This window comes from Manis pentadactyla, chromosome 16 (assembly GCF_030020395.1).
Source record: "Manis pentadactyla isolate mManPen7 chromosome 16, mManPen7.hap1, whole genome shotgun sequence".
Classification (NCBI taxonomy): Eukaryota; Metazoa; Chordata; class Mammalia; order Pholidota; family Manidae; genus Manis; species Manis pentadactyla.
The window spans coordinates 17,169,266-17,193,753 of NC_080034.1; the positions used below are offsets into that span (position 1 = coordinate 17,169,266).

General features: G+C 37.7%; 1 protein-coding gene across 5 annotated transcripts in view; it reads right to left on the reverse strand.

The window, feature by feature from the left end:
• Positions 1–24,488, reverse strand: part of ZNF451 (zinc finger protein 451) — a 106,898-nt gene that overhangs the window by 49,756 nt on the left and 32,654 nt on the right. Inside the window, exons 1-4 of one of the 5 annotated variants that reach the window (XM_036916293.2) lie at positions 21,865–22,617; positions 21,236–21,319; positions 13,825–13,905; positions 128–12,357 (exon numbers count right to left, since the gene is read on the reverse strand). In XM_036916293.2, the coding sequence (XP_036772188.2) occupies positions 10,867–12,357; positions 13,825–13,905; positions 21,236–21,319; positions 21,865–22,281 (2,073 nt within the window). In that variant the 5' untranslated portion in view covers positions 22,282–22,617 and the 3' untranslated portion in view covers positions 128–10,866. Of the gene's footprint in view, positions 1–127; positions 12,358–13,824; positions 13,906–21,235; positions 21,320–21,864; positions 22,618–24,488 lie in introns of those variants that run through there. The other 4 variants (XM_036916291.2, XM_036916290.2, XM_036916295.2 and 1 more) reach the window with 4 other exon arrangements.

Here is a 24,488-nt window from a genome sequence, read left to right on the forward strand (position 1 = left end):
AATTTCAGTTGTTAATGAACAAGACAATGACAAAAAATGTTGAGACCTTCAATCTTCTGTTTAGAAATGTAATGGTTTGGTTTAAAATGACTAATTTATGCCTTATAGAAATTTAAGTTTAATGTCTATCCTTCATACATTTAGGTAGATATTTTGTATCTAGAAGGAACAATTAGTAATTGTATTTAACTTTTTTCCCTCTGTATTTTGTCACTAGAAGTGCAAAGACTGGATTGACATTAACCAAAAATTAAGTCAAGTCATTTTCATTCTGAGTTTAACAGGCTTAATGGCTACTGAGAAATATTTTTATACAGGTTTGATGTCAAACACCATTACTTTAAAGAAAATGCACTTAGCTAAAATGTACTTATAAAATTTATGCAGGGTTTAAAAAGTAAGTACTGATTTGTATTTAAAACATTAAAGGCATATTTAGTCAAATTAAAAGTTGTAACTTAAAAATATTAGCTTATTCATCTTAGACCTAACCTTCCTCTTTTCCTGTTTGGAATGTAAAAATGGAAAGCAAGATTTTTAGCTTTTCCAATCACAAAGGTAACTTATCAATGTTTAACAGATACATTCACAAGGAAGCTAATTATGTCCCTAATGAAAATTTTAGTAGAATCTGAATTTCGGTTCATCTGACTAATCTCAGATGAATACATACATAAAATATACTTTCTACATGCCTATTTCTTGAATCATTCACTCTCAACCCTGAAATGTATTGTAGTTTTAGAAGCCAAGTGCCATACACTTCCTACTAGCCTTTGGTAGTCAGGAACGGCCTAGTATTGAATGCTGGGGGAAGTAGCTATAAAGTATTTTGTAAAAATGTTCTAAGGTCTCATGAATAAATTTCCTTAATATTAAACACAGGGAGATCTTTCACAGTACTCTTCACTCGTCTGCTCATCCAAAACTTGAGCCTCTAAAGTCACTTCTTACTACCATAACTAAACTAGTTTTCTAGGAATATTTGCCAAGATCAAGTCAAAGGAAATGAAAGGAGTAATTCTGCTTTTGTAAAGCAATTCCTGAAACACAATATTGAAAGAGCAGTGCTTCACAAATTATCATTTTTTGATAGCTTTGTGGCACTGTATCAGTTTGTCTTTTTTACAACAATTGAATTACATTTTAAAGTAATTATTACTCATCTCTAAAAAGCACTTAGCTCTTGAGTAACCAACAAAAACAACTATGTTTGGAAATAGGAATATAGTCACTGAACCTCTCTTGTGAAATAGGTAATTCTGCCCCATGTACCAGATGAGGTGCTACAAACTAGGAGAAAGCACTCTGTAAAAATTTATTATCCAGACTTGATCACAATCACCCAGTTCCATATCTGACCCACCAAAGGCACTTTCTGGTTACTGAAAAGTATTATATAAGGGAAGATGAAATGGGGGAGGGGGACCTGGGGAGAGTGAAGAATAGGGAGAAAGGATATAGACAGAACAATCCAAGGCATTAGTTTATTTATTGTTGTATCTCCCTGAATATCAGCTGGCTCTGATTAGTCAGAAGACCAACTGGAGGATGATTATTCCCTCCACAGTCTTTATAGTCTATGTAAGGGACCCCAAGTCCAGAGAAAGCTAAGGAGCACGCAACTGCAAAAGTGGAATGAATTAACTTCAGGTTTCATCCTATCACCCATCTGACTAGTACACTTGGTTTGAATACAATTCCTGAAACGGCGTACTTCATTCAGACAAATTTCATAGCCTGCTTATTTATTGTTGTCCATCGAAAAGCTCTGGTCCATAGTTGGTCTCAAGTTTGCACTCCCACAAGTTCTGTTTATCAGAAGCCCCTTCTGTCCAACATACAACTCGAGCCATACGGTAAAATAAAATTTTGAAAAGCAGCAATTTTTCTCAAGAATTTTATGTTCCAATACAGGTAAGAACGTAAGAGATAAACACAGCAAAGCAGTACAATATTTATTTACCATCTCCAGCAGCAAAGTTTTGGAACCAGAAAACAACCTTTTTGTACAAAGCAATCTTCTTCCCCCCACAATTGGTTATTGTTTACAAATACAAAGTATACAGAACACCTGCTTTATATGAACAAATTGAAAAACACACACACAGATATATCCCATTCAGTAAAGTACTTTACTCAGTTAAGAAGGCTAGTACCACCAAACCTGTTAATAAAATTCTTCCTTTATTTTCTTTTCAGTAAATTGCCAATATCTTTATTTATGAAAATCCCCTCCTCGGAAGAATGACTTTGTTTCTCCTTCAGTACAAGACTCAAAAAAAAAAAAAAAAGGAACCTAGGAACTTAAGAAAAATTTTAAATCTCTCTGTATATGAAGTTGTGACAAAGCAAAGGGGAGCTACAACTTTTTAACCCTGAGTGCCACTGCTCTACCTCAGGCACAGAAAAGAAAAAGGATGAATTATGGAAAGAGAACAGAAAGGTCACAGTGCCAGTAACAGCAAGAAACTCAAACAAGAGAAAAAACAAACAGGTGGTTGACAGAAATGTGCTGAGGTTTGCGTGCTGCTGGAGACACCAATGGCACAAAGTTCACAAGTCCTTCTTCAATACAACACTTCCAAAATGCCAACGAATTAGAACATCTCTAGGAATATCTGCATTTTCCCCAAGTCCACCCTTAAACTACCTGTAAGTCAACACACAGAGAAATTAGCCACATTTAGCTACTCTGAGGACATACTGCCAATAGGTGGTCCTGAAATATGCAACTGTATACCCACAATGGGAGTCACATGTCACTTCAGAGCCATCATCCTGTTCATCTTCAAAGTTGTTCTCTACCAGTACCTCAGTCCTTCCTCACTGCTTGAGCTGTCCTTAGGGCTAGAGGTACACTGACTGAGAGCCCTCCTTTGGCTCAATTCAAGGAAGAAAAAGAATTGCTCTAGATGACCACAGTGGATTACGGTACAAACCAACCTCTTGAGAGACTACCTCCATAACCTTTCAAGAAATGGCTACCCAAAGTTAGTACGCTTTGAACAGGAAGGAACTGATACATGTTCATGGGTAATTCATCCTCTTTCTTCAGCTTCATCTCCTCCAACTGTCCCCATCAAAGCTATTCCTTAAAATTCTAATACCAGCAACAAGATGTTCCCCATGCCTTTGCCACATATTCCTTCACTGGAATGCCTAGTTCCTGTTTCCCCCTTAGTCCAACCAACTGCTCTGTAGTCATGGTCCAAACCTCAGCTTTAGCATTTGGTAAGGAAAGTTTCCTTAACCCCTCTAGATGCCCTATCTTTTGTTCCTACCTCATCACAGGCATTCCTCTAAACCAGACAAGTACACCATATGTCTTTCTTTCTTAAAGGAATATACCTTCTCTTATTAACTCCCAGTATCCCAAGACATTCTCAGTGCCTGCCTGCACATAGCAGTGAAAAACGTTTGATAAAGGACTGTTTCCAACAGACACAAAATGACAAAATAGCATCCATTAAAAATTGTATACATATTACACATCCTAGCTCTTCATTCCACATTCTTTTTTTCCCTTATTATTATGACCACTTCTTAGCTAGCAGTTGGGAAAAAAAGACCAATTCACTTTACATGTCTTTCAACGACTAAATCCATTACTGGCTTTGTAATACAGCTTAATGATTCAGCCTTAAAAAAAACTGTGAACAAGGGAGGGGGAGGGCATCAAGGGGCACTATAATTCACAATCACAATATAGGTAGGTCACGGGGATGGCAGTACAACAAGGAGAAGTAATGACTCTATAGTATCTTACTACACTGATTAAGACAGTGACTGAAATTGGGGAGAGGCAGGGATGGGTGAGGACCTGATAATATGGGTGAATGTTGAAACCACAATGTTGTTCCTGTGAAATGTTCATACGATTGTTTATCACACTTCAATAAAAAAAAACTGAATAAGGGGAATGTGATCTGATGGCATGGAATGATTACATGCTATTAAATACATCTTAAAAACTATCTGTATTTATACCCAATACCATCCCACAGTTATAAGAAATCTACAAATGTGGAAACAGCACAGCTACTAAAGGAAATCTACATGGGGCTTTCCAGTTTTCAAAATACTTCTGGGCATTACCTTATTTGAGAGTTGAATAACTGAGGCTCAGAAAACAACTTGTTAATACTCAGATCAAGGTCTTTGGAATTCAAATACCATGTGCTTTGCATCATTCCACCTTCCTTCCATTAAGCAAACAGCCTCAAGATGCCAGTAAAAAAAAATTTCAAGTATGTATCTGAAACAAAATGGGTGAAAGAACAACAACAAAAAGTATAATAAAGGAAAAGGAAATAAGAAATAAAAACTATGATTAGAACAATCAGTGCTGAAAATTAGTAGAATACAAATAGAGCATATGTAACAGAAGCCAACCATGAATGAAGAACAATCTTAGTCCAGCATCGTGAAATCTCAATTGGAGAACTAAGAGGTTAGGGTTTCTGATTTGACAAGTGAAAAAATCAGTAGTTAACATAAGACATCAAGTACTAAGGGATGAGCATACCAACCACAAACACAAAGTTTGAAGAAGAAATTATTAGTATGAGTCAAATTAGCTTATCACAGAGGTTAAGACTTGAGCGCAGCCTTCAAAAACACATGGATGCAGCCCAGTACAATGTTGAATTGGGACGTTGGAGGAATGGTTTTATTCAAAGCCCGGTTCCACCACTTGAGGAGGTTGCTTAATGATACATTTCACTTCCTCATCTGCAAAATAAGGGTTTGAAGTTCTGCCTCAATAAGGCCTTACAACTAGAACAGAGCCTACTAAACATTAGCTCTATAAATGAAGGTTCTCTCCTTTACTTCCTTCCCAGGCAGGAAGACAACAAATCAGACCCAACGCTATCAAGGTGCTTCCAAGATCTGCCAAAATATATTTTTGCCAAAAGTAAAAGAAAATAGGAGCTGTTATAAGCCATTAAAGACTAACACCCATATAATTCTGTGCTACGATTCTAAATGAGATTAATAATTAGAGTTACTATGTTCTCAATTCAAGGCAGAAAGGAATGGGCTACACACCTAACAAGAAGAAGCTTAATGTAGTATTTTTTAAAAAGTGAAATTTTTAAACTGTTTCATGACTTGAAAAATGCTTTTTCTCATCATCCAGATCATTGCTGCCTCACTAATTAAAAGCCATATAAAGGGACCACAAACATGATAGTTTTTTTAGCCTATTACTGTATCACAAATCAAGATGAAATACAACCATCAAAGATAAAAGCGGGAGCTAACAAGAGGTCTAATTGTAGCCCTTAAAACTGTATGCTGTGATAGAGCCACTCCTGTGGATAATGAAAAACAAGAAAGCATAATGTTCATTGAAAGAAACAGCATATCAAAGTTGTTCTTATAAAGAGACTATTATTAGAACTCATAATAACACCTGAAGCACTTAAGGTCAAAGGAGAATTTTTAAAGTCTCACCAGATACAAAAGCATTTACTTCCACTTCTACCAAGGAATATACTCAGGGATATTAGAAAACTCAGTACAACTTGAGGTCTCCAAAGTCATAAAAGAAAGTACAGACAACCTGAGAACTCGTTGAATTCTTGACAAGGCATCACAAAGTCCAACAGACCATGTGAAATAGTTACCTCAACAAAACCAAGTACAGCCCTTAAGATCTAGAGAAAACTGGTTAACTTTAAGACAATATATGTCAAGAGCTATACTCTCAATCTATAGTGATGGGCTTATAATTATTATTACCAGAAAAGAGACAACTGACCACAAACTCTATGTAATAATATATTTGTGTGAAGAATATGTAGAAATGAAAAAATAATACTACCATTAAACAAGAAAGCATTAAAAGTTGATGGGAGTTCAAGAGACAGAATAGTTTTGAGAGACCAGACTGACTACTTTAAAAGAAAAAAAGGACACTATAAGAGAAAACTAGGAAAATCTTTTACAATAATGCTGAAAGCAATGTACTTAAATATACAAATGCAAGCCACATAAAAATCCTGGCTAGTATATACTGGTAGAATAAAAAATATAATCTACATTGAAGAGATTAAGGGAAAATCGAATACCCTTTCAGAAAGAGGCATTACATAAAGGAGAAAAAAAGATCAATACAAAGAATGAAGTAACTGATATGCTAACATCAAAAGGATGTGGTTGGACTGTGATCACTTCATGGAGCAAACTTAACTTCCAGTAATAAGATATCTCAACAGTATCAAACACTACTATAAAGAAGTTTTCATTACTGTAGAGTCAAACAAATGAAAAGACATAGTAAAAAAATATCATTCCACTAATCATAAGAGGAAAAAAAGATTTAATGAAACAATTTCTCATCATTCAGCCAGGAAGGGAAATACCATGAGAGTATCTTAATGGCTTACAAAATTTATTATACCTGGAAACAAAAGATTGACACACAATACATTGATCATTATCAGTTACTGATGACTTCCACCTGTATATTTTCTTAAGTGAAAAATGAATAACTGGTTGGTTTATGTATCCAATAATGAAAAACTATATAGAATGGATGTGGCCACCTGAATGACATGAAAAAGATGCATACATATGACAATCAACTACTGAACTAGCCACTAACGTTAAGTAAAGAATAGTAAATTTCAAAAGATGAGGGAACCAAAATAATGCGAGTCCTGGGCAAAACACACCTCACATTAAAAAAACAAAAGTTTTCAGTTATTGCAATCTTTAAACTATTTCTACAAAGATCTAATCCATAATTTCTAACCTTCATCAGAATCCCAGTCAACTAATACTGAATGTGGCATTTAACTGTTCATTCATGTCATTTAACTCTGCATCCAATTTTACACGTAGAAGGGATTCTGGATTGTGCCTTTTCCAACCTCCTTGTTTACAGTACCTGAGAGGTTATCCTGGATGTATTGGGCCCTTAAGGACATAATCCATTAGGTCACTTAGGTATTATTCAGTAAATTATTAGTATCAGACTAATACAATATACTAAATAGTATCCAAGTAGCCTGAAAGAGTTCATGCTCACCTCAAAATGTCATTTTGAGGGTAAAGTAAATAAACACAATCATGCTGAACTGATAAAGAAGATGACAGTTAAAAACAAAAAAGCTTCAATGCAATTATACTGAGGAAACTATGAGTTTTAAAAAAGGCAGTGTCAGCAATTTACTGCTTTTTTTCCTTATGTCCTTGTTTCTTTTTACCAAGTAAACACATCCACTTATCAAATATAAGTTGTGTTACCATGGCTAAGAATGTTAGATAAGACAAATGACTTAAAACAGAAAACTTAGAGCCTACAGATAGAAAACAAAACGCTGCCTTAATTTAATGCCCAGAAAACTTGAGACAATTACTAATAACTAAAAAGAACTACCATGAAGTTATTTAAATAAAGGGGGAGGGGCATACTCTACAACCTTCTGAAATAGATCAAGGGTGCTATAAAGAAAACAAACATTCAGAAGGAGAGTACATTTAGATAGTGCAATTGTACAGATGAAAAATCTACATAATTTATAATCACTGTACAGAATAAACATAAATATCAGTGGCAACATATGCAAGAAATCAAAATATTAAGTTTTAAACAATAGTGTAAAATTTAAAAAGGCACTTCATATAACAATTAAACAATTTTTCTTGTACACAGTAATAAGAAATCACATTGTCTCCACATATTGTACATCTAGTTAAGAAGTTACGTTTTGAAGAAAAAGGATCATTATAACACATCCCTTCTAAGAATACCAGATCATTAAACTTGCCATTATTCTAAGGCCTCCTAGAAAACCTAGAGGTATTTAAACATCAGAGGTTGGCTTAATGGACAATTCTGTCACAGGCTCTGCATATGGCAGGCACAATATGAAAACTTATTATCTGACTAATTATGATTCCATACACTACTGGGGTTGTTCCCCCTACACCAAGTCCCCATTTTGTTTTGTAACAACGTTGTCATTCAAGTATGCCAGAGAAAGTTTTAAAATGATTTTTAAAAACCGAACCAGGTTAATGTTATTTGTTTCTTCTGCAGTCAAGAGACCCATCAAATAGCTAAATGCTGTTCCCATTCTAAGGCCTTCTTCCCCACCTCCACTCAACTGTCAAGTTCCTTCACCTACTTGATCACCAATACAATTTCTCACTATATTTTACTGTTAGGAAAATTCTCTGGAGATGCTTGAGTACATCAATTCAAGTGTGGTAAAGAATGTTATTTAATTATTGAGCAACATAACACAGGAGGAAGAAAATAGCAATGCTGCTTTATAAATATTTAAGAAAAAAGCTACAGAACAATGTAAATACAGTTAACACTGCTGACCTGTACACTTAAAGACTAAGATGGTAAACCTTGTCTCTTTTTTAAACCTACAATGTAAAAAACACAAACTTAAGCAGAGGAGCATCTTAAGTGGTAGTGCCAAAATAGTTTCACAGAATCACATCCTCAAGCATTTATTTTGGTTTGGTTTTTGGAAAATAAGAGTGCCTCAAAAATCATCAGGTCTGTGACCCAATTATCTAATTCAGAGAAGGACACAGGAGAAAAGGAAAGGTGAGAGTGGTATGCAGTAGCCTTAGCTAGCTGGGAGCACCCACGTGCAGTCATGTAAAAGAACCCCACAAGGTTTCTCTATCCATGAGTTCCCCAGCTGAGTCCTTTCCCAGAAGAAACTACAGTGTCATGTTAAGGGCACATGAGACTATTTCACTGGTGTAGTAAATATCACGAACTATAACCTCTGTATGATTTTTCAGACCCATCTTTTCAGGTAATCCATGTTCTTCCAATAGAGATCAATTTTAAAGAGTTTCTAGATCACTGGCATGGACCTCAAAAAGTACAAGGAAAACTTTGTGGAAAATACAGAAAAATAAAAGTAAACATTAACTTGAGATATGATGACAAAATTTGCAAGATTATCTCCTCTATCAAGACTGCAGTATAAACTTAATCTGCAAACAGGACAAACAGGACCAATACAGTACCCTGAAATTATCTGACAGAATAAAGTAACTTCTTTCAAGTAAGGATACTGGCGTCTTCGATCTCTATAGCACAAACAGGGAGTGAAAGAAAAGTAGATAAAGTGTTGAATATGACTACAATGGTTACAATTAGAAAGTAGGGCACCAGGAAAAATGGCAATCACTATTCTGCAAGAACTAAGAAATATGGCAGGAACTAGAAACCACATGAAACCTGAAGTACTGTATATTCCATTAACAGTAGACCCAAAATACTTTGATCAAACAAATAACAAAAAAATGCAGATGTTTGACAAACCAATAAGTTACAAAATTATACGTCTGTCAATAATTCTTTTTTGGCTGCCAAGCAAATACTAGGTGATATATTCAGACCCCTCAAACTTGACATTTTCTCCATTTCTGAAGTCATGCTGAGAAGACAAAGAACTAAAGGCTGATGTACTATACAGCCACTGCCTTGAGATTAAAAAGATACTATGGGACATATAACTGAGGTACCTGCTGCCAGTTGCAGTATGGCAGAGAACTATAAATGGAACCAATCAGGAGCAAAAACATAAGTCATCTCTCATGGTAAGAGTCTGACTAGATTAAGGGGCCAATAAACCAAGAACATGTCACTGGAGTCTTGATTTCAGACTTTCAAGAAATCATTAATAGAGAACCAGAAACAGAACTATGTGACATGTTCTATTTATTACATCCACAGTTATACTCTAATCTTAAGAATTTTTCAACATCTAAATTAGATGACATCCCCCTTTATTACATGAAGAGGACCAGATTGTCAGGCATGTTTGGAATTCTTGCTCTTTAAAGAATTCATGCCTGGAGGGTGTAACATCCTTTATTTTGAGGGCACTAATGTGCATATCTTTTTGTATTGAGAATGTGATGAACTATCAAGCTCAAAAAAGTTAACTGTTTAGAAGGTAGGTGTAAGAAGGTGATCTTGGTGAAAAGCCTGAGGACACCATGACTGGGTCTCACAGCTTTGTTGATTTATGAGAGCTTGATAGGTCAAACACTTAGGGGTGATGACCACAAAGAATTCTCTCACATGTAGCTTTGAGAGGTTATGATGCAGTAGCCATCAGTCTTGATGAGACAGTTACGATGAAAATTTCTATATAGATGTTACAGGTAGGAAAGTCTTTTTCCAACTTTTGTCCACAGTAATCCACACTGTAATCATTGTGACATCTAACCATTCCACTGGAAGCAAACTGGGCTTGGCAGAATTTGAATTCCAGTTCTTGATACACAGCTTCATGGTTGATTCTAAAGTCTCACAGAGCTTGAGTAGTATGAACTCTTTCAGTGAGCTGACTGACCATCATGACTTAGAGACTGTAACCAACGTGCCATTTTGTGAATATCTAACAAGCTCAAACCTGAACAAGGAAGCACTGATAAACTAAAAACAAAGGGTTTTCCTCTGGTGTTAGTAAACAGAGATCTAGTAGTAGGTTATTTCCAGATCTAAAATCTGCTAGTCCTCGGTTTACCAGTAAGATATTGCTGAGGAACAAATCTTTAGGTTTTTCTTTAATTACAGGAGGATTCCAATACCTGAGATCCTCCTCTGGACTTATTTTGGTCCCGAAGTATGTGGTAAACCTTTGTCCAACCCTACTTAAGTGAAGGTCTCTACTGCTCACTTGGCCAGTAAGTATGAGTCTATTATATACTTCATTCCAAAAATCCAGAATTCAAATGTCAGCTGTGGTCATTCCAGATGTGCATTTAGTTTCTGAGGTGACCGCCTACCTGTAGATCCTGTGTAAATGGGGAAGAGCAAGTAAAATAGTGAGGGTCCTGGGTGGCTTTACTGCTGAACATGAAAGATTATTAATTCTTATATCCATGGCGTTCTGGAGAGTCCCCCTTTTTTCTATATCTATAGGGGTGATTTCGGGGTTTGTACCATTCCCCTTTGGAGTATCCTCTGTTGTGATAATGTGCTTTCTGATCATGACTATAGAAGTATCGATGCTGGTTATAGTATTTGTTGTGGTCTTTAGAGTCATTTTCTTTTACACTGTTTTCTTCTGCAACAATAGCATTCACATCCTGTCCAAAGAGGGAAGTACCATCAAAGGGCAAGTGTGAGATCTTCTCCTGGGTTTTCTTAGAGAGCGATGTAAGCCGGAGCCAGGCTTGCCTTCTGTAGTCTATTGCCATTGCCATAACTCTGACAACAGAGTCCATTATGTCCCTAGTAGTACAAAGCTGCCAAAGGCCTGCATCCATGCCATCGGATATTATACATCTTGCTTTTCCACGATCAAACTCGGGATCATGGACCAGATCCTCCATATCTTCCCAGAGTTTTCGCTGATACTGAGTCATATAGGCCATGTAGCTAGCAGCTCGGGCTGCAATAGAAGCAGCGTGGTAGAATCTACAACCCATGACCTCCATTTCTTTTGAGGTAGAATCTAGAGGAGATGTTGTGCTTCCCCTTTTGCTGTGCTCCAACGCTTCCACAATGGGGCCCTCGGCTGGAGGATTTGGTTGGAAAGGAGAGGTATCCTTGGCCACAGGATAGACCCTATGTCCCATGAAGGAAGAAGGATGGCAATCAGCAGGGTCTTTAAAAACCTCAGTGGTAGCAATTCTCAGAAGAGGATGCAATGGAGGAACCAAACGTTTCTTAGAGGTCACAAAATCAGGTTTCCCTTCACACGATTCTGCTTCAGACTGTAATGTCACTCTCTTTATAACACCTCTCTGCTCCATTCTTTTCAAAAGACCTGTGAAACTAGACTGACTGGGGTCAGTTGGTTGCCCCTTGTCATCAGCTGAGGGGGATTTGCAGTCAGTTTCTTCTTCCACTGTGGACAGATTTTCTTCCTTGGAGCTTGAAATGTCCCAAGGTGCTGAGTTCTCACTTGGCCTAGAATGATGAAATCTAAAACAGCTCCTGGACTGGAGATCACGTATCACTCGGGACATCTCAGCCACTTGTGTCTGGAGATAGAGAATAGCATCCTGTCCAAGCTGTGAAGCTGAAGACTCTACAGGTAAATCCTCCTTGACCTCTGAAGAGGCCAAAGATTCTTGGGGGACCAGGAGTGGAGATAAAGGCAGAGTCTGACAATTTTGAGATGATTTAAGTGCCTCTGTCTCAGAAATCTTAATATCTGAATTATTCTGATCATTTTTCTGGTTCTCCAATGGCTTCTCAACAGAAGAACATTGAGAAACTATCCTTTGTGGACTGCTGGTGCAACTCCCAGAGGAGGAGCTGCCGTCTCCACTGGGAAGAGGTACACTGTAGCTAGAGCTCATTTCTGGACGATGATTCTCAGAGGATGGCACCTTAGACTCAGGCATTCTCTGGGTTATCCACACGAGTAAGAAAACCAAGGAAGAAAAAAAATATGCTTTTAATATGTTAACTTTCAAGTGCAGAGATGCATGTCCAGTAACTAGAACTCAATTTTTAAAAATTATTATAATTTACAATGAAAGATGCAATCCACTACAGGTCAGGAGGGGATCACAGAAGTAAAATCTACAACCTTTACTACCCCAAATACCCAATACCAACTACTGGCATTAATCTGGTACTCTGGAAAAAAAAGAATAAAAACATGCCCAGTTCAACTAGCCTGCTGCTCAGTCCCATGCTAGGATAAGAAGAGGTAATAAGAGTATTGGTGTTAACAATTTTTGTAAAATTCTCATTCAATATATGTAAGTCACAAGTAGAAGCTAATAATGGTAGAGAGAACTCGGGAAAAGTTCTAGTGACAAGAAAAAAAAAATTCTATAAATTCCCCATTGCAAAGTCACTTTTAAGCCCCTTTAAACACTTCCTCATTCACTCTCCATGTAGAACAAAACTTTCCAGTTGTTTGGTCCTACTTGATGGTTAGTAGTTTTCAGGGAGTTGATGTATATGTTACCTCATTTCTTCCTCACAACAATGCTGTAAGGTTAGGTATTATTATTATTCAATAAAGAAACTAAGGTTAAAAAGCTACTTAATTTATCCAAAGTCACAGAATTACTGAGGAGGACAGCTAAGACTAAAACCTAGGTATTATGAATCCAAGTCCATGGCTCAATCCCCTATATCAGAGAGCAAGAAGTTTTCTGGCCTCCTTGAACAGCCAGTTCTCAAATCCATAAAGAAAATAGCCCGATAATGGAAATTTGGATTAAGACAGATGAAAAATAAGACTGCAACAAAGGGCTCAACTAGTTGGTCCCAAAGTAAGGGAAGTAGTAGTTTAATGGCAAAACCCATGACCAACAGTAAACCAAAAATAAGAGGTCAGAGACAAAACTCCATATATGTGGGGAATAGAGGTCAAAAGGAATGACAAAGAAGTAATATTATCACCTATAACCCTTCCACACATTGCATTTCTTAAAGGCCCTTCACATATCCTTTCTTCCAAGATAAAACAAATTTTCGGTGGTCACATGGATCTGAAAGAAAAGGTTTCAATTCTATAGGGCACCTGAGAAGAGAGAGGAAAGGAGGGTGGCAGAAGGGTCCCAAAGCTTGCAGCTTTTATGCAATTTCTTTTTTATCAGTTCATCTCCAAGGCTTAGATTTCCTGTGTCAAACTGTCTTTTCATATCCTCACTGACTGTAAAGGAACAAACTTGAAAGAGGAAATGTTCTGGGCAAAAGATTCCTTGGATACCTATTATGGCCCATTCTAAACAGAAACAGGCCATTCACTATAGCACAGAGCTCCTAAACACAGTCACATCACTGATGTGATACCTCTCTTTAGAGAATACCTCTTTGATGACAAAAGAAATGCAAATCTAATACTATGTACTTACATCACTCTGAGAAGTGCTAGGCTCTTCTTCATCACTGCTAACCAGATCAATGTATTCCAGAACAGGTCTCAATGGTCCTTCCTATGAAAGAAATGAGCGCATTACAGGTTAGGTAGTTATTCAGACTAAACTAGCAGTTACAACAATGCTTTATGTTGCTGTTGGGACTGGTAAGGCTTCCTGAGGAAACCTTATGGGTGGCAGAAAATTATCAGAAAAAAAACAGAGAAAAATATTCAGATTACATGGTAAGAAATGATGACAAAACCTAACCCCTGACAGAGTGTTAGGACCATGTCAATTCACTGGGAAAACGATAACTACAATTAATACAGGAACAGCACTACAAGGACACATGTATGTATGATTCAACACTTCTCAGATGGAATGGGTACCCCAATAGCCTGTTAGATACCCAAGCTCAAAAGCATGGAATTCTCTAATAGCTCAGCTTTACCTCCCACTCCTAAAAAGTCAAACATCAAACCTAATTCTGCTTTCTTTCCATCCATACTGACTCCATCATAAACAATGATTTGAATGTTAATATTTAAAGCTGAAATTTTATTCTATAGGCAAGAGAATCAGTAAATACTAAGAGAGGAATAACATTATGAGACCAGTGCTTTAAGATCATTAATCACACTGCAAAGTATGGAGAACAGGGAAGGTAGGATAATTAATCAGTCCAAGCACATAGTAACACAGAACTAAAATAGTGGTGACAGCAAGGAGATAGTTTGTGGCACATATACAAGAAAATACACATGTATAATGCAAAACTAAATGATTAGCTATAAAAAATAATAATAACAAGTAGTCAAAGTGGCCCCTACATTTTCAAGCTTTAGTGACTAAAAGGATACCAATGCTATTCATATAAATTGGAATACAGAAAACAGGAAGCTGACACTCTTGAATATAGTGTGTTGATATGCCAGTGGTACACATAAATATCTGGCAGGCAGCTGGAAATGCAAGTTTTGTAATCTGGATGTATGAATGTAACTGTAAACAGAGATTTGGGAGATGCTCCCATAAAAGACTATTAATTCTAGAACTAAACTGTAACTATGATATTGCCAAGGAAGAAAATGAAGAGAAATAAGGAACTGAGGAAGGCTTTTGAAGGAATGCTGGAATTTTAGGATCCAGGAACAAGAGCTAAATAGCTAGTAAGAGATCAGAAAAGAATCAGGAATGCACAAATTCAAAGAAGCTAAAGATAGAGAAAACCTCAATGAAAAGTTGCCAATGCTAAATGTGGCCAAAAACATTTGAGCACCAAAAAAATAAAAACAGAAAAACCAAACACTGAATTTGGTAACAAGGAGATTTTAAAATGCCTCTGAGAGAGCAACTTTCAAGGAAGTAGTGAGCACAGAAGCCAGATTCTAAAAAAACTGAGTAGAAAATGAAGCAGTAAAGGCCATGAGTATAAATTATTCTTTTAAGAAACCTGGCATGTTGGGAACAATCTGGCATGTTGAGAATGAGAAAGGAATACAGGAGAATACGGTTGAAGGAAATATTTCTTAGGATGAGGAAAGCCGACTGTTGGCAAGCCAGAGTGATCCATTCAGTGAAAAAACTAACAGAAAAAAACTCTAGTGTTAGGAAATAGTAAGATCTAGTTAAAGATGATCTTCCTGAGAAGAGGCATTCAGTCTCAAAGCAGATTGTTTCTCCCCTAGGCTGCAACTTCTTTCCAAGCAAGAACTGCTATCCTTACTATAGTAATCTAGTCACTAAGGCAAAACGAGAGAGCAGAACTTCCTGGCAGGGATCATGTAATAAAGTGATTACATTTTTTGCCTGGGCTATAGAAACAGAAGTTTAAAAAACAGAAACAGAGGAACAGATATCCTCCAATATATGGTCAACAGAAATGAATCACCTAATTTAAGACTAAAACCAATCACTGGTATTAGGACTGTCAGTCCAAGAAGTAGAGGAAATATAAACTCAATAGCTTCTCCTGTTCATAATCACCTTAGTTTGTTCTATTCAAGAAATGTGCATCAGCTTTTGAGTTTTAATTACATACCAATAGAAAGAGCACACCAAAAAAGTCCCCAGGTTACCAGAAATACTAAGAGGTAGGGCGGAGCTTCCATGAATAGATGGCAGGTAAAAAAGAAAAGGAGGGACCTGAAAGAAGATAAGGTCACTAAGCTAAAAGTAGAATGCGCAGGAAAAAAAGAGTAAGGAAAATGGTCACAAATAGGATTAAAAGTAGCTGCAGATGTAGTAGAAAGGGAATAAATTCAGATGAGAGATGACCAGCTTAACTACGGGGGTAAACTGTCAGAGCGATATGCAGCCATTTTTGAACTGCTAAAAAATGACAACTTCTATATGATTCACACTAATTAAGAAAGGAAGATAAAAATAATCCAAAAATGAGAAAAAGCAGGAGTCATATACTACTTCACTCAACAAAAGTGGTTAAGAGTGGGAGAAGGGTAAGACAACATGTGTTTGGAACTGCCAAGACCAAGAGGGTGGGTGGAAAAAGGAAAAGAGCAGTATCCCAAAGAAAAAGATTACTTATAAACAAACACTCTACACCTAATTTTCAGTTGATATGGAAAAACTTCCACCATAATGAATTTGAAGAATCAAATCACTTTAGTACTGTTTTACTACAATTCAGTAACATTTGCCATTGAGCCCTGTACAGGCACTGTGTCACAGCTTTTCATGTACATTATTTCACTGAATCCCCTGTTAATTTACAAGTTGAGATACTGAATCATTACTATTACCCCTTTTAACAAATAAGAAAACTAAATGAGTTCTAGCAGGTACACCTGCTTCTCTAAATACATGGTCACTCTAATTGTGAGACAAAGTATGCATACACTTTTTAAATCAATGCCTTATTACCTAAGTTTCTGAGGCAAAATACTTTCTTTTCCTTTAGAACTTCCTATTGTCCCCAACTCTGAAAACCTCATAACACTGGACAAGAAATAAGTGATTAATTCCCCAATATAATTTCTTATGTTTATAATGACTGCTTTTATCCTTAAAAGATAAAAGCATGTGGTCTTCCAAATGCAAGGTATTTTATTTGAATTTGCTCCATCCATCAACTAGTAAACCATCATTCTCATCCCCTCTATACAAGTAACAAAACCAAAGAATTCTACTCCCAAAGTCATAGGATTTAGGGCCAGGAGCAGAAGCACAACCAAACAGTTTAGGAACATAGTTGGTTTATTATCCAAAAAAAGAAAAATTAATGAAATGAAGTTTTTGCTCCTATTATTAGAAAAGTCTCATACAAAGTCAAAATACCAACTACCTACTGTCATGTCAATAAACTAAAATATAGTCTACAAAAGTAGTTTAGACTGCTAAAACAAAGAATATAGACTTGAGCAACAGATGTAAAAATCTAACCTAAACCATAAATAATGAATATTTTTATTCATACAGAGAAGTTGAGGGCATAGTTTACTTCTGCAGTTCTGCCCAGTTCAAAAATTTCAAAAGGCTCCCAACTGCCACTTTAAGTTCAGATTTAGGCCATGATTCAAGATCTGAACCATCTTTCCTCTCCCACTCCAAAAAAATCTTACCCTCCAGAACTACACATTAATCCTCTCTGCTTTCTCATTTTGATTCCTTTCCTTACTCCATCTCAAAATGCCCTCTTAAACAAATACAAAATGCGATCTATACCAAAGTTATAAACTAAAAGCCCCGAGTCTTTCTGGTAGCACCACGTACTTTTTATTGAAGAATGTTCTACTTCCTACTAGAACTATTTACATAGTTCTCATCATCTCATCTCATACAATAAAAGACTAACTATGGATAAGGATGTATTTTTTATTATCTTTATAGCTCTCAGGTACCTAACTTATGACTTTGCATACTATGAACTCCCAACATTTCTATTTATTGAGCTATTTACAGCCCCAAGACACCCAACCAAAAGCTATCCTCATTTTTTGCCCATGACCCCTTTCTACTGCAGCTAAAGTATTATCACTTGACCTGTATGCTCTTGAAGTTATTTGTGAAATTACACTTTGATTTCCTTCATTATTTCTACATGTTCAATGATTCCACATACCATGAATCTTGACTGAAACCTAAATCTCATGTGCTGAAATTATGATAGGCTGCCACAGCAATTTCTGTATCTTTTTATCTTTATGTAGCTCTGTGAAAAATAGTTATCATCTCTTAGCTACATTTAGTAATGTACTGGGAGTACATTACTAAACTAGCTGCAGTTTCAAAGACAGAAAGATGGTGGCTCAATAAGGGATCATACAGGTATCCCTCACTTTTTTGAAAGTTCCTATTACGCACTTCACGTTTATAATAGACCTACATTAGTACTTATTTTTGCTAAACAAAAGAAATCCAAAGAGGATTTTCATTTTTATGAAAAAAGGCAAAAAGCAAAAATGGCATTCAGGGTGTTTTGCAGCCAGCTGTTAAGGAGATGGCTCACGACAGAGGCGGCAAGATCCCGTCCCGCCAAGCTCCTTCCAAGGAACCACACTCAACATCTCAGCATCAAGCCGCCAGAGCTCTGAACTGTGTCCGTGAGCATCTGTGCTTTATCTCGCCTGATTTTGTACATCCGTTAGCAAGATGTGCACTACAGTACCATAATGCCTGAGAGGTTAGTTTTTGGGTGTGGGAATACTCAGAAGAAATTTTTTCCATGTAAATTAATGTTAAACTGCTTCTTCACTTTAATGCCTTTTTGGCTTATTCAAGGTTTTGTAAAAACACTCTAATTTTGGATAGCGGGGGGAGTCTGTCTTATCAACAGAAAATGAGAGCAAAGGACCTAAATGAGAAGCTTTTTGTTTGGTAACATTCTGTTTCTTGTTTTGAGCACTGTTTACGAAGGTATATTGGCTTTGCAAAAATCAAACAATAAACTTACAAATCGTGCAGTTCTCTGTACTTAGATTCAATAAAATTTAAATGAAAGGGCTTATTTTTACACCTCCACAACTGTATTACTACTTTCATTCAGCATACTATGTTTAGTTTCAGACTCTGTACTTTACAAACCACAGAACGATTGCTGTGCCACAATGTGGACTGTAGAGAAAATTAGTAAGAGCGGACTAAGAAATCCAAAACAGAGAAATCAAGAAGTGACATTACGATGCTTTTTCAATCTGAAGACACCTAAAAGCAGGAAACTATTATCTTCACTGAATAAGCATTACCTGAAGCAGTCAAGTCTAAGATTAGGTGACCTAGGGAAGTAGTAGATTACAATTCTGAATATATTTTAAAATAGACTTACAGTATCATTAAGTGTCATAACCAAAAAGGCAGAAGGGCATTAGGAAAAATAAAAAGAAATCCTGCCATTTCCAACAACATGGATGGATCTACAGGGTATTATGCTAAGTGAAATAAGCCAGGCAGAGAAAGACAAGTACTATATGATTTCACTTCGTTTGTGGAATATGAAAACAAAGCAAAAAAGAATCAAAACAGCAATACACTCATAGACACTAAGAAGGTACTGGTGGTTATCATGGGAGAGGGCTTGGGGTGGGTAGATGAGAAGGGTGAAGGGGATAAAGGGGCAAAAAAATTATCCATTTTAAGTTGGTCACTGGGATGGTAATATTGCATGGAATTCAGTTAAGGATTCTATAACATTTTTCTATGTTGACAGACAGTAACCCCATTAGTGGGGGTGAGGATTTAATAATATGGGTAACTGCTGAACCACTGTGTTGTATATTTGAAACCAATATAAGATTGTATATCAATGATACTAAAATAAAAATTTTTGAAATTATGTAACGATCATATAAAATGAAAAAAAGGCAGAAGGAATGTTTTTAATAGGTTTCTTTTAGTATTGCAATTGCACTTAATACATATAATTTGATTCTATTTGGAACTATCAAACCTGTGAACCTACATTTGCAAACGGATAAATATAAAATGTGGTACCAAGAGGGATACACAATACATTGATTGTATACCTTTTATTTTTGATGCAAAGATATAACAGATTCTCTACATTTAAAATATACATTAAAAGGGCATTTTAAAATTCACCACATAAGCTTCCATGAATTACACACAAGCTATACTACAGTTCATTACAGAATACCAAAAAACATCTTTCTAATCTTATTTTTGTAGATTCCACCTGTGATTCCGAAAGTAAGGACCACAGTTGATAAAGTGTGTCATTCTTTCATTTGCACAAAATATCAAGATAAATAGTCTCTGATCACAAATACACCAATACTCAGAAAGAACCTGAAAACGTTTGTCCTTTAGAGATACGGACGGTATCCTGTTACCAAACACATTTCAGTCCACAGTGAGGAAGAGGGAGGATACAATAATTCTATTTCCCCAACCCAAAATCCCTTAAGTTTAAAATGAAAGGACAGAGTATCGTATGCACTAGCAATGGCGAAAAAAGCCAAGAAAATGATCCCGGGAAAGACTCCTAAACAAAATACAACAATGGATCACCACAATAAACATTACTGTTAAGGTACACATAGGGTATTTTTTAATAACCAGTTTCACAAAGTTGCCCCCAAAACCAACAACCACGAATACATTATCAGATAAACTATTAAAGAAAAATTATACACCTTTAATAGCAAACCTTCACTAATCACTGTTTGGGGTAGAAGTGTTCTTAGCTAGCTGAGATACCACTTTAAACAGAGCCTTCATAAAACTTGAACAATTTTGGGTGAAAAATTAACCCAAAATATGTCATGCTCCTGGCATTTGTACCAAAATGCATTTGTGCTCTGAAATTCTGATTCAACAGGTCTGGAGTGGGGTCCAGCAATGCACAGTTACTAAGGCTTGAAGACTGACTACTACAACAAAAGAAATAAACTTAGAAAAATATGTGAGCTGGTTGATGCAAGGATCTTCATTATGAATATCAATTGTTGAACTACGATGTAATATGATGTCCTCAGACGTTAGCCTTCAGGCTATCTGCTAGTGAAGCTACAGAATGCTCACACTTGGGAGTTCTTGCAACCCTTCTTGGTTTCTACCTCCTTCCTCATCATTGGCCCTCCGTTCTCCCTAACATGTGTTAGGAAGATACTCAGCCCCACTTCAAAACAGTCTTAAGAAACTAGAACTCTTTTAAAAAAAAAAAAAGAAAAAGAAACGAGAACTCGGCGTGTAGATTAAATATAAAACGGCTCTAAACCAAGGCACGTCTTTGTGATGGCTCCTGTGCTTGCTCAGAGACCTTTTCTGGTAAACTTCCTGATCCCGGGCCATGATCCACAGGGTCAAGCACCTACCAGACATTCTCACATGTTCGCGGATTATCAATGAACAGGCGAGGTATAATCCCCTAATGGCTTACCACGCACTGTCTCTGACTCTGGAAAAACCCGAATACGTTGCTACTTACACTAACAAACTGAATGTCATCTTCGTTTTCATCCGTTGTTGACTCAGACGCCTCAGGCCCGGCTGCGGGAGCAGATTCTATTATCTATAAAAAAATAAGCCAAAACACGCTTACCTATTCAGCCATATGCTTGGAGGAAAAGATTTTTCCAAAAGGAGAGACAAAGGAAGAACTTTCTAAAACGAAAAGCTCTTGAGGAAACCCGACTGAGCCCAATCCCACGCAAGAACACCCGGCTAAGAACAGCACCCGATGCAGTCAGTCGGGTCGTGCCCCTGCGTACGTGGAGCCGCCGACCCCCGCGGATTCCCCTGCCCCCTCCGGCGGCGGGGATGCAAGCTCACCACAGAGGAGCAATCCCATCTCAAAATGTCGCTCCCACTGGCAGAGCAGCGGCACAAGGAACTCCCGAGCCGGTGCAGGGGGTCGGGGGAGGCCGGGCGGCCATTGTTGCTGCGGGTTCCCCGCTCAGAAAGGCACCAGGCCCGGAAGCTGGGCTCGGCCCGAGGCGCGGAGGGAGCCGTCGCCCCCCGGCCGCGGCCGTGCACCAGACCTCCCCACCCCCGACAAAACACACCCTCCGGCGCCGTGCGGCCGAGAACGCCACGGCCCAACTCTCGCCCACTCACCTCAGGCCCTGGGTCTCCCATTTCTCCAACTGCCAGAGAGCACCGCCGCTCTGGCTGCCCCCGCCGCCGCTTCTGCTGCCGTTGCTGCCGCCGCCGCCCCCGCCGCAGCCGCCGCCGCCACCGCGACTCCCTTCCCGCCCAGCCCGGCGTCGCTCCACTGTGACCCGCCCCTGCGTGTGCGCCGACGCCGCGACGCCGCCGGCGGAAAGAGGGGAATAACCGCTTCCGAAGGAGGAGCGTGCCGCTCGGGCCCGCTATCCCCGCAGCCGCTTTCGCAACGTCCCGGCCTGCCTTCCTCGCGCCGAGCAGGATGCTGGGAATGGTAGTTCTAACTGCGCCCGAACGGCCCCTCACACCGCTGGAAAAGAGCGGAAAAGGACCCCGTGCTACGACGCATGCGTTGCGCCAGGCCGACATCAGCTGCAGCTGCGCCGAACAGCGGGCGGTCCGAGTTTTCTTGGTGGGGGGCGGAGCTCATTGATTTCTGTTTCAGCCCTCAAGGCGGGTGGTGGAGACTAAAAGAGTTTTCTTTTTTGGCTGACGTCGGGAATACGGAGGTTTAGCTGAACTCTGAAATGAGGAACCAAATCTGAGGTGGCCCTACCTTATTCCCTTTTCCCAGGCTTCAGTGTCCCAGCCACAACATGTGCACACAGGAGGCAGAAAACTGAGGACCAGAGCTCCAGTCTCCACATTGGACTAGAGAGACTGGTGAAGCTGAGAGCCCAGGGCCCAATAGGACAAGGAATCGAGGCTTGCTTAACTTTTATCACTAAGCTCTAGACCCAGTGACACCAAAATGTGCTTTTCAAAGATGGTCTGAGGTATTACATTACTAATAGAATAGTTGCCTCTATTACCTGTTCACCCTAACAGTTAACTCATGTTCAATTGTTTTAATTTTTCCTCAGTGCCTTATAAAATTCCTGACTTTTTATAGCCAAAGAATTGTCAATAAAGGTTTTGAAAAGAACTTAAGTTGGAAAATCCTTTAAAATCTTTAATTCCTGCCTATATGCAAACCTACCATGTGATTACCTATGCCTGTAGTAACTAATCTTGTCCTTGTATTTACTACATTTCCACCGTGTTTTATGACTTCAGTTCTACCTAGTAAATCTGAGAATTGTAGAGGCAAATTGAGGGACCTACCTGTTGTGTTCCTCAAAAGCTGTATGGAAATATTTTTTGAAGTTTTTAATGTCCAGGCAAAACTTACACTTAAGATTTTCCAAATATACTGGTGAGAGTTCAGGGGAACATTTACTGTAACGGTTGTAGGTAGCAATTAGTGGGCAAAACTGTTATGTGCCACAGTAATGTGGCTCAAGTCCAAAAATGCCTTTACCCTTCAGTTAAGTTGTTGTCATTGCAAGAATTTTTCCTGAGGACCTAATTTTATATTTATTCAAAATACTATTTATCACAGATTTGTTTTAATAACAAAAATTCGGGAATAAAGGCCTAATGATTGAAGAATAAGATGGTTAAACTTCGGCATGTACTCTACCAACTTAACACTATACAGCTAAAATTTTTAAAAGCATATGCAAACCATTCCTGAATTAGGAAACTTAAATATTAATAGTAATTTTTCCTGGGTAGTTGGACTATGTGTTTATAAGAAAATCCTTTGAAACTAACAGAAGATTTCTTAGAGACATGCCTATATTTCTCTAGGGGCAGATTAGTGTAACAAAGGAGAACAATCGGCAAAGTTTGGGAGTCTCTCAATCTTAGAAAATTAAGCAATTGGGCTGCTTTTAAAGTCAGTCTGTAAAGTAGTCTGGTTAGAATTGGAAGAAGCAGTTGTTTGCTAATTTGTTCAGGATTTAAAATAGAGGATTTTAACTATGGGGAACTTTTTGCATGTGTCAGAGGAAATGTTTTTTGTTTTACCTGGGCTGTGCATCCATAATTTTGCTTTGAGTTAAGATCATGATGGGTTTGATAACCCCTTATTTAGTTCTCTCAGACTTTGTCTTAAGCAACATTATAATAAATGAACAGATCTGTATCAGTGACATTGTTGATGTTGTTCCTTCAACTCATTATGTATAACAAAGAAATACACGCTTCAACTTTAGTTTGATTTTCATCAGTTTTCTATTAACTTTCTTGCTATTTTTCTTGAATGATTATTTCCAGACCCATCTGTCTGGTTATTTACTGACCCATCTTAAGATTCTGGAAACCTGGTTCTTGATAACGGAATGCCACCAAGAGACAAATACATCAATTAGGCTCAAACCAGCATTAAGAATCATTAGCCAATACTCATAAATCTCAAAAAAGAGAAAATATGGCTAGCATGAGCCTGTAACTTATTTAATGAGGATTCAGCTTGGCCAAAAGAGTTCATGTATATACAGCACTGAATCCTATTATGCTTCAGTAAAAGTACAAATACTCCCAATGCAACTCTACTACTAAGAACCATATTTAGTTTGGATTAAATGCTATGATTTTAAGACCTGGCAAGTGGAATGGTCTTTAACAATTTTTGATAAAGTAAGAAATGAATTTAAATGCATTTATTCAAAAATGGAATATTTTTCAGGAAAGAAGATGGTTCTTAGGATAATATGGAACCAACTGACATGGTCTTTCCTGTGAATTATAGG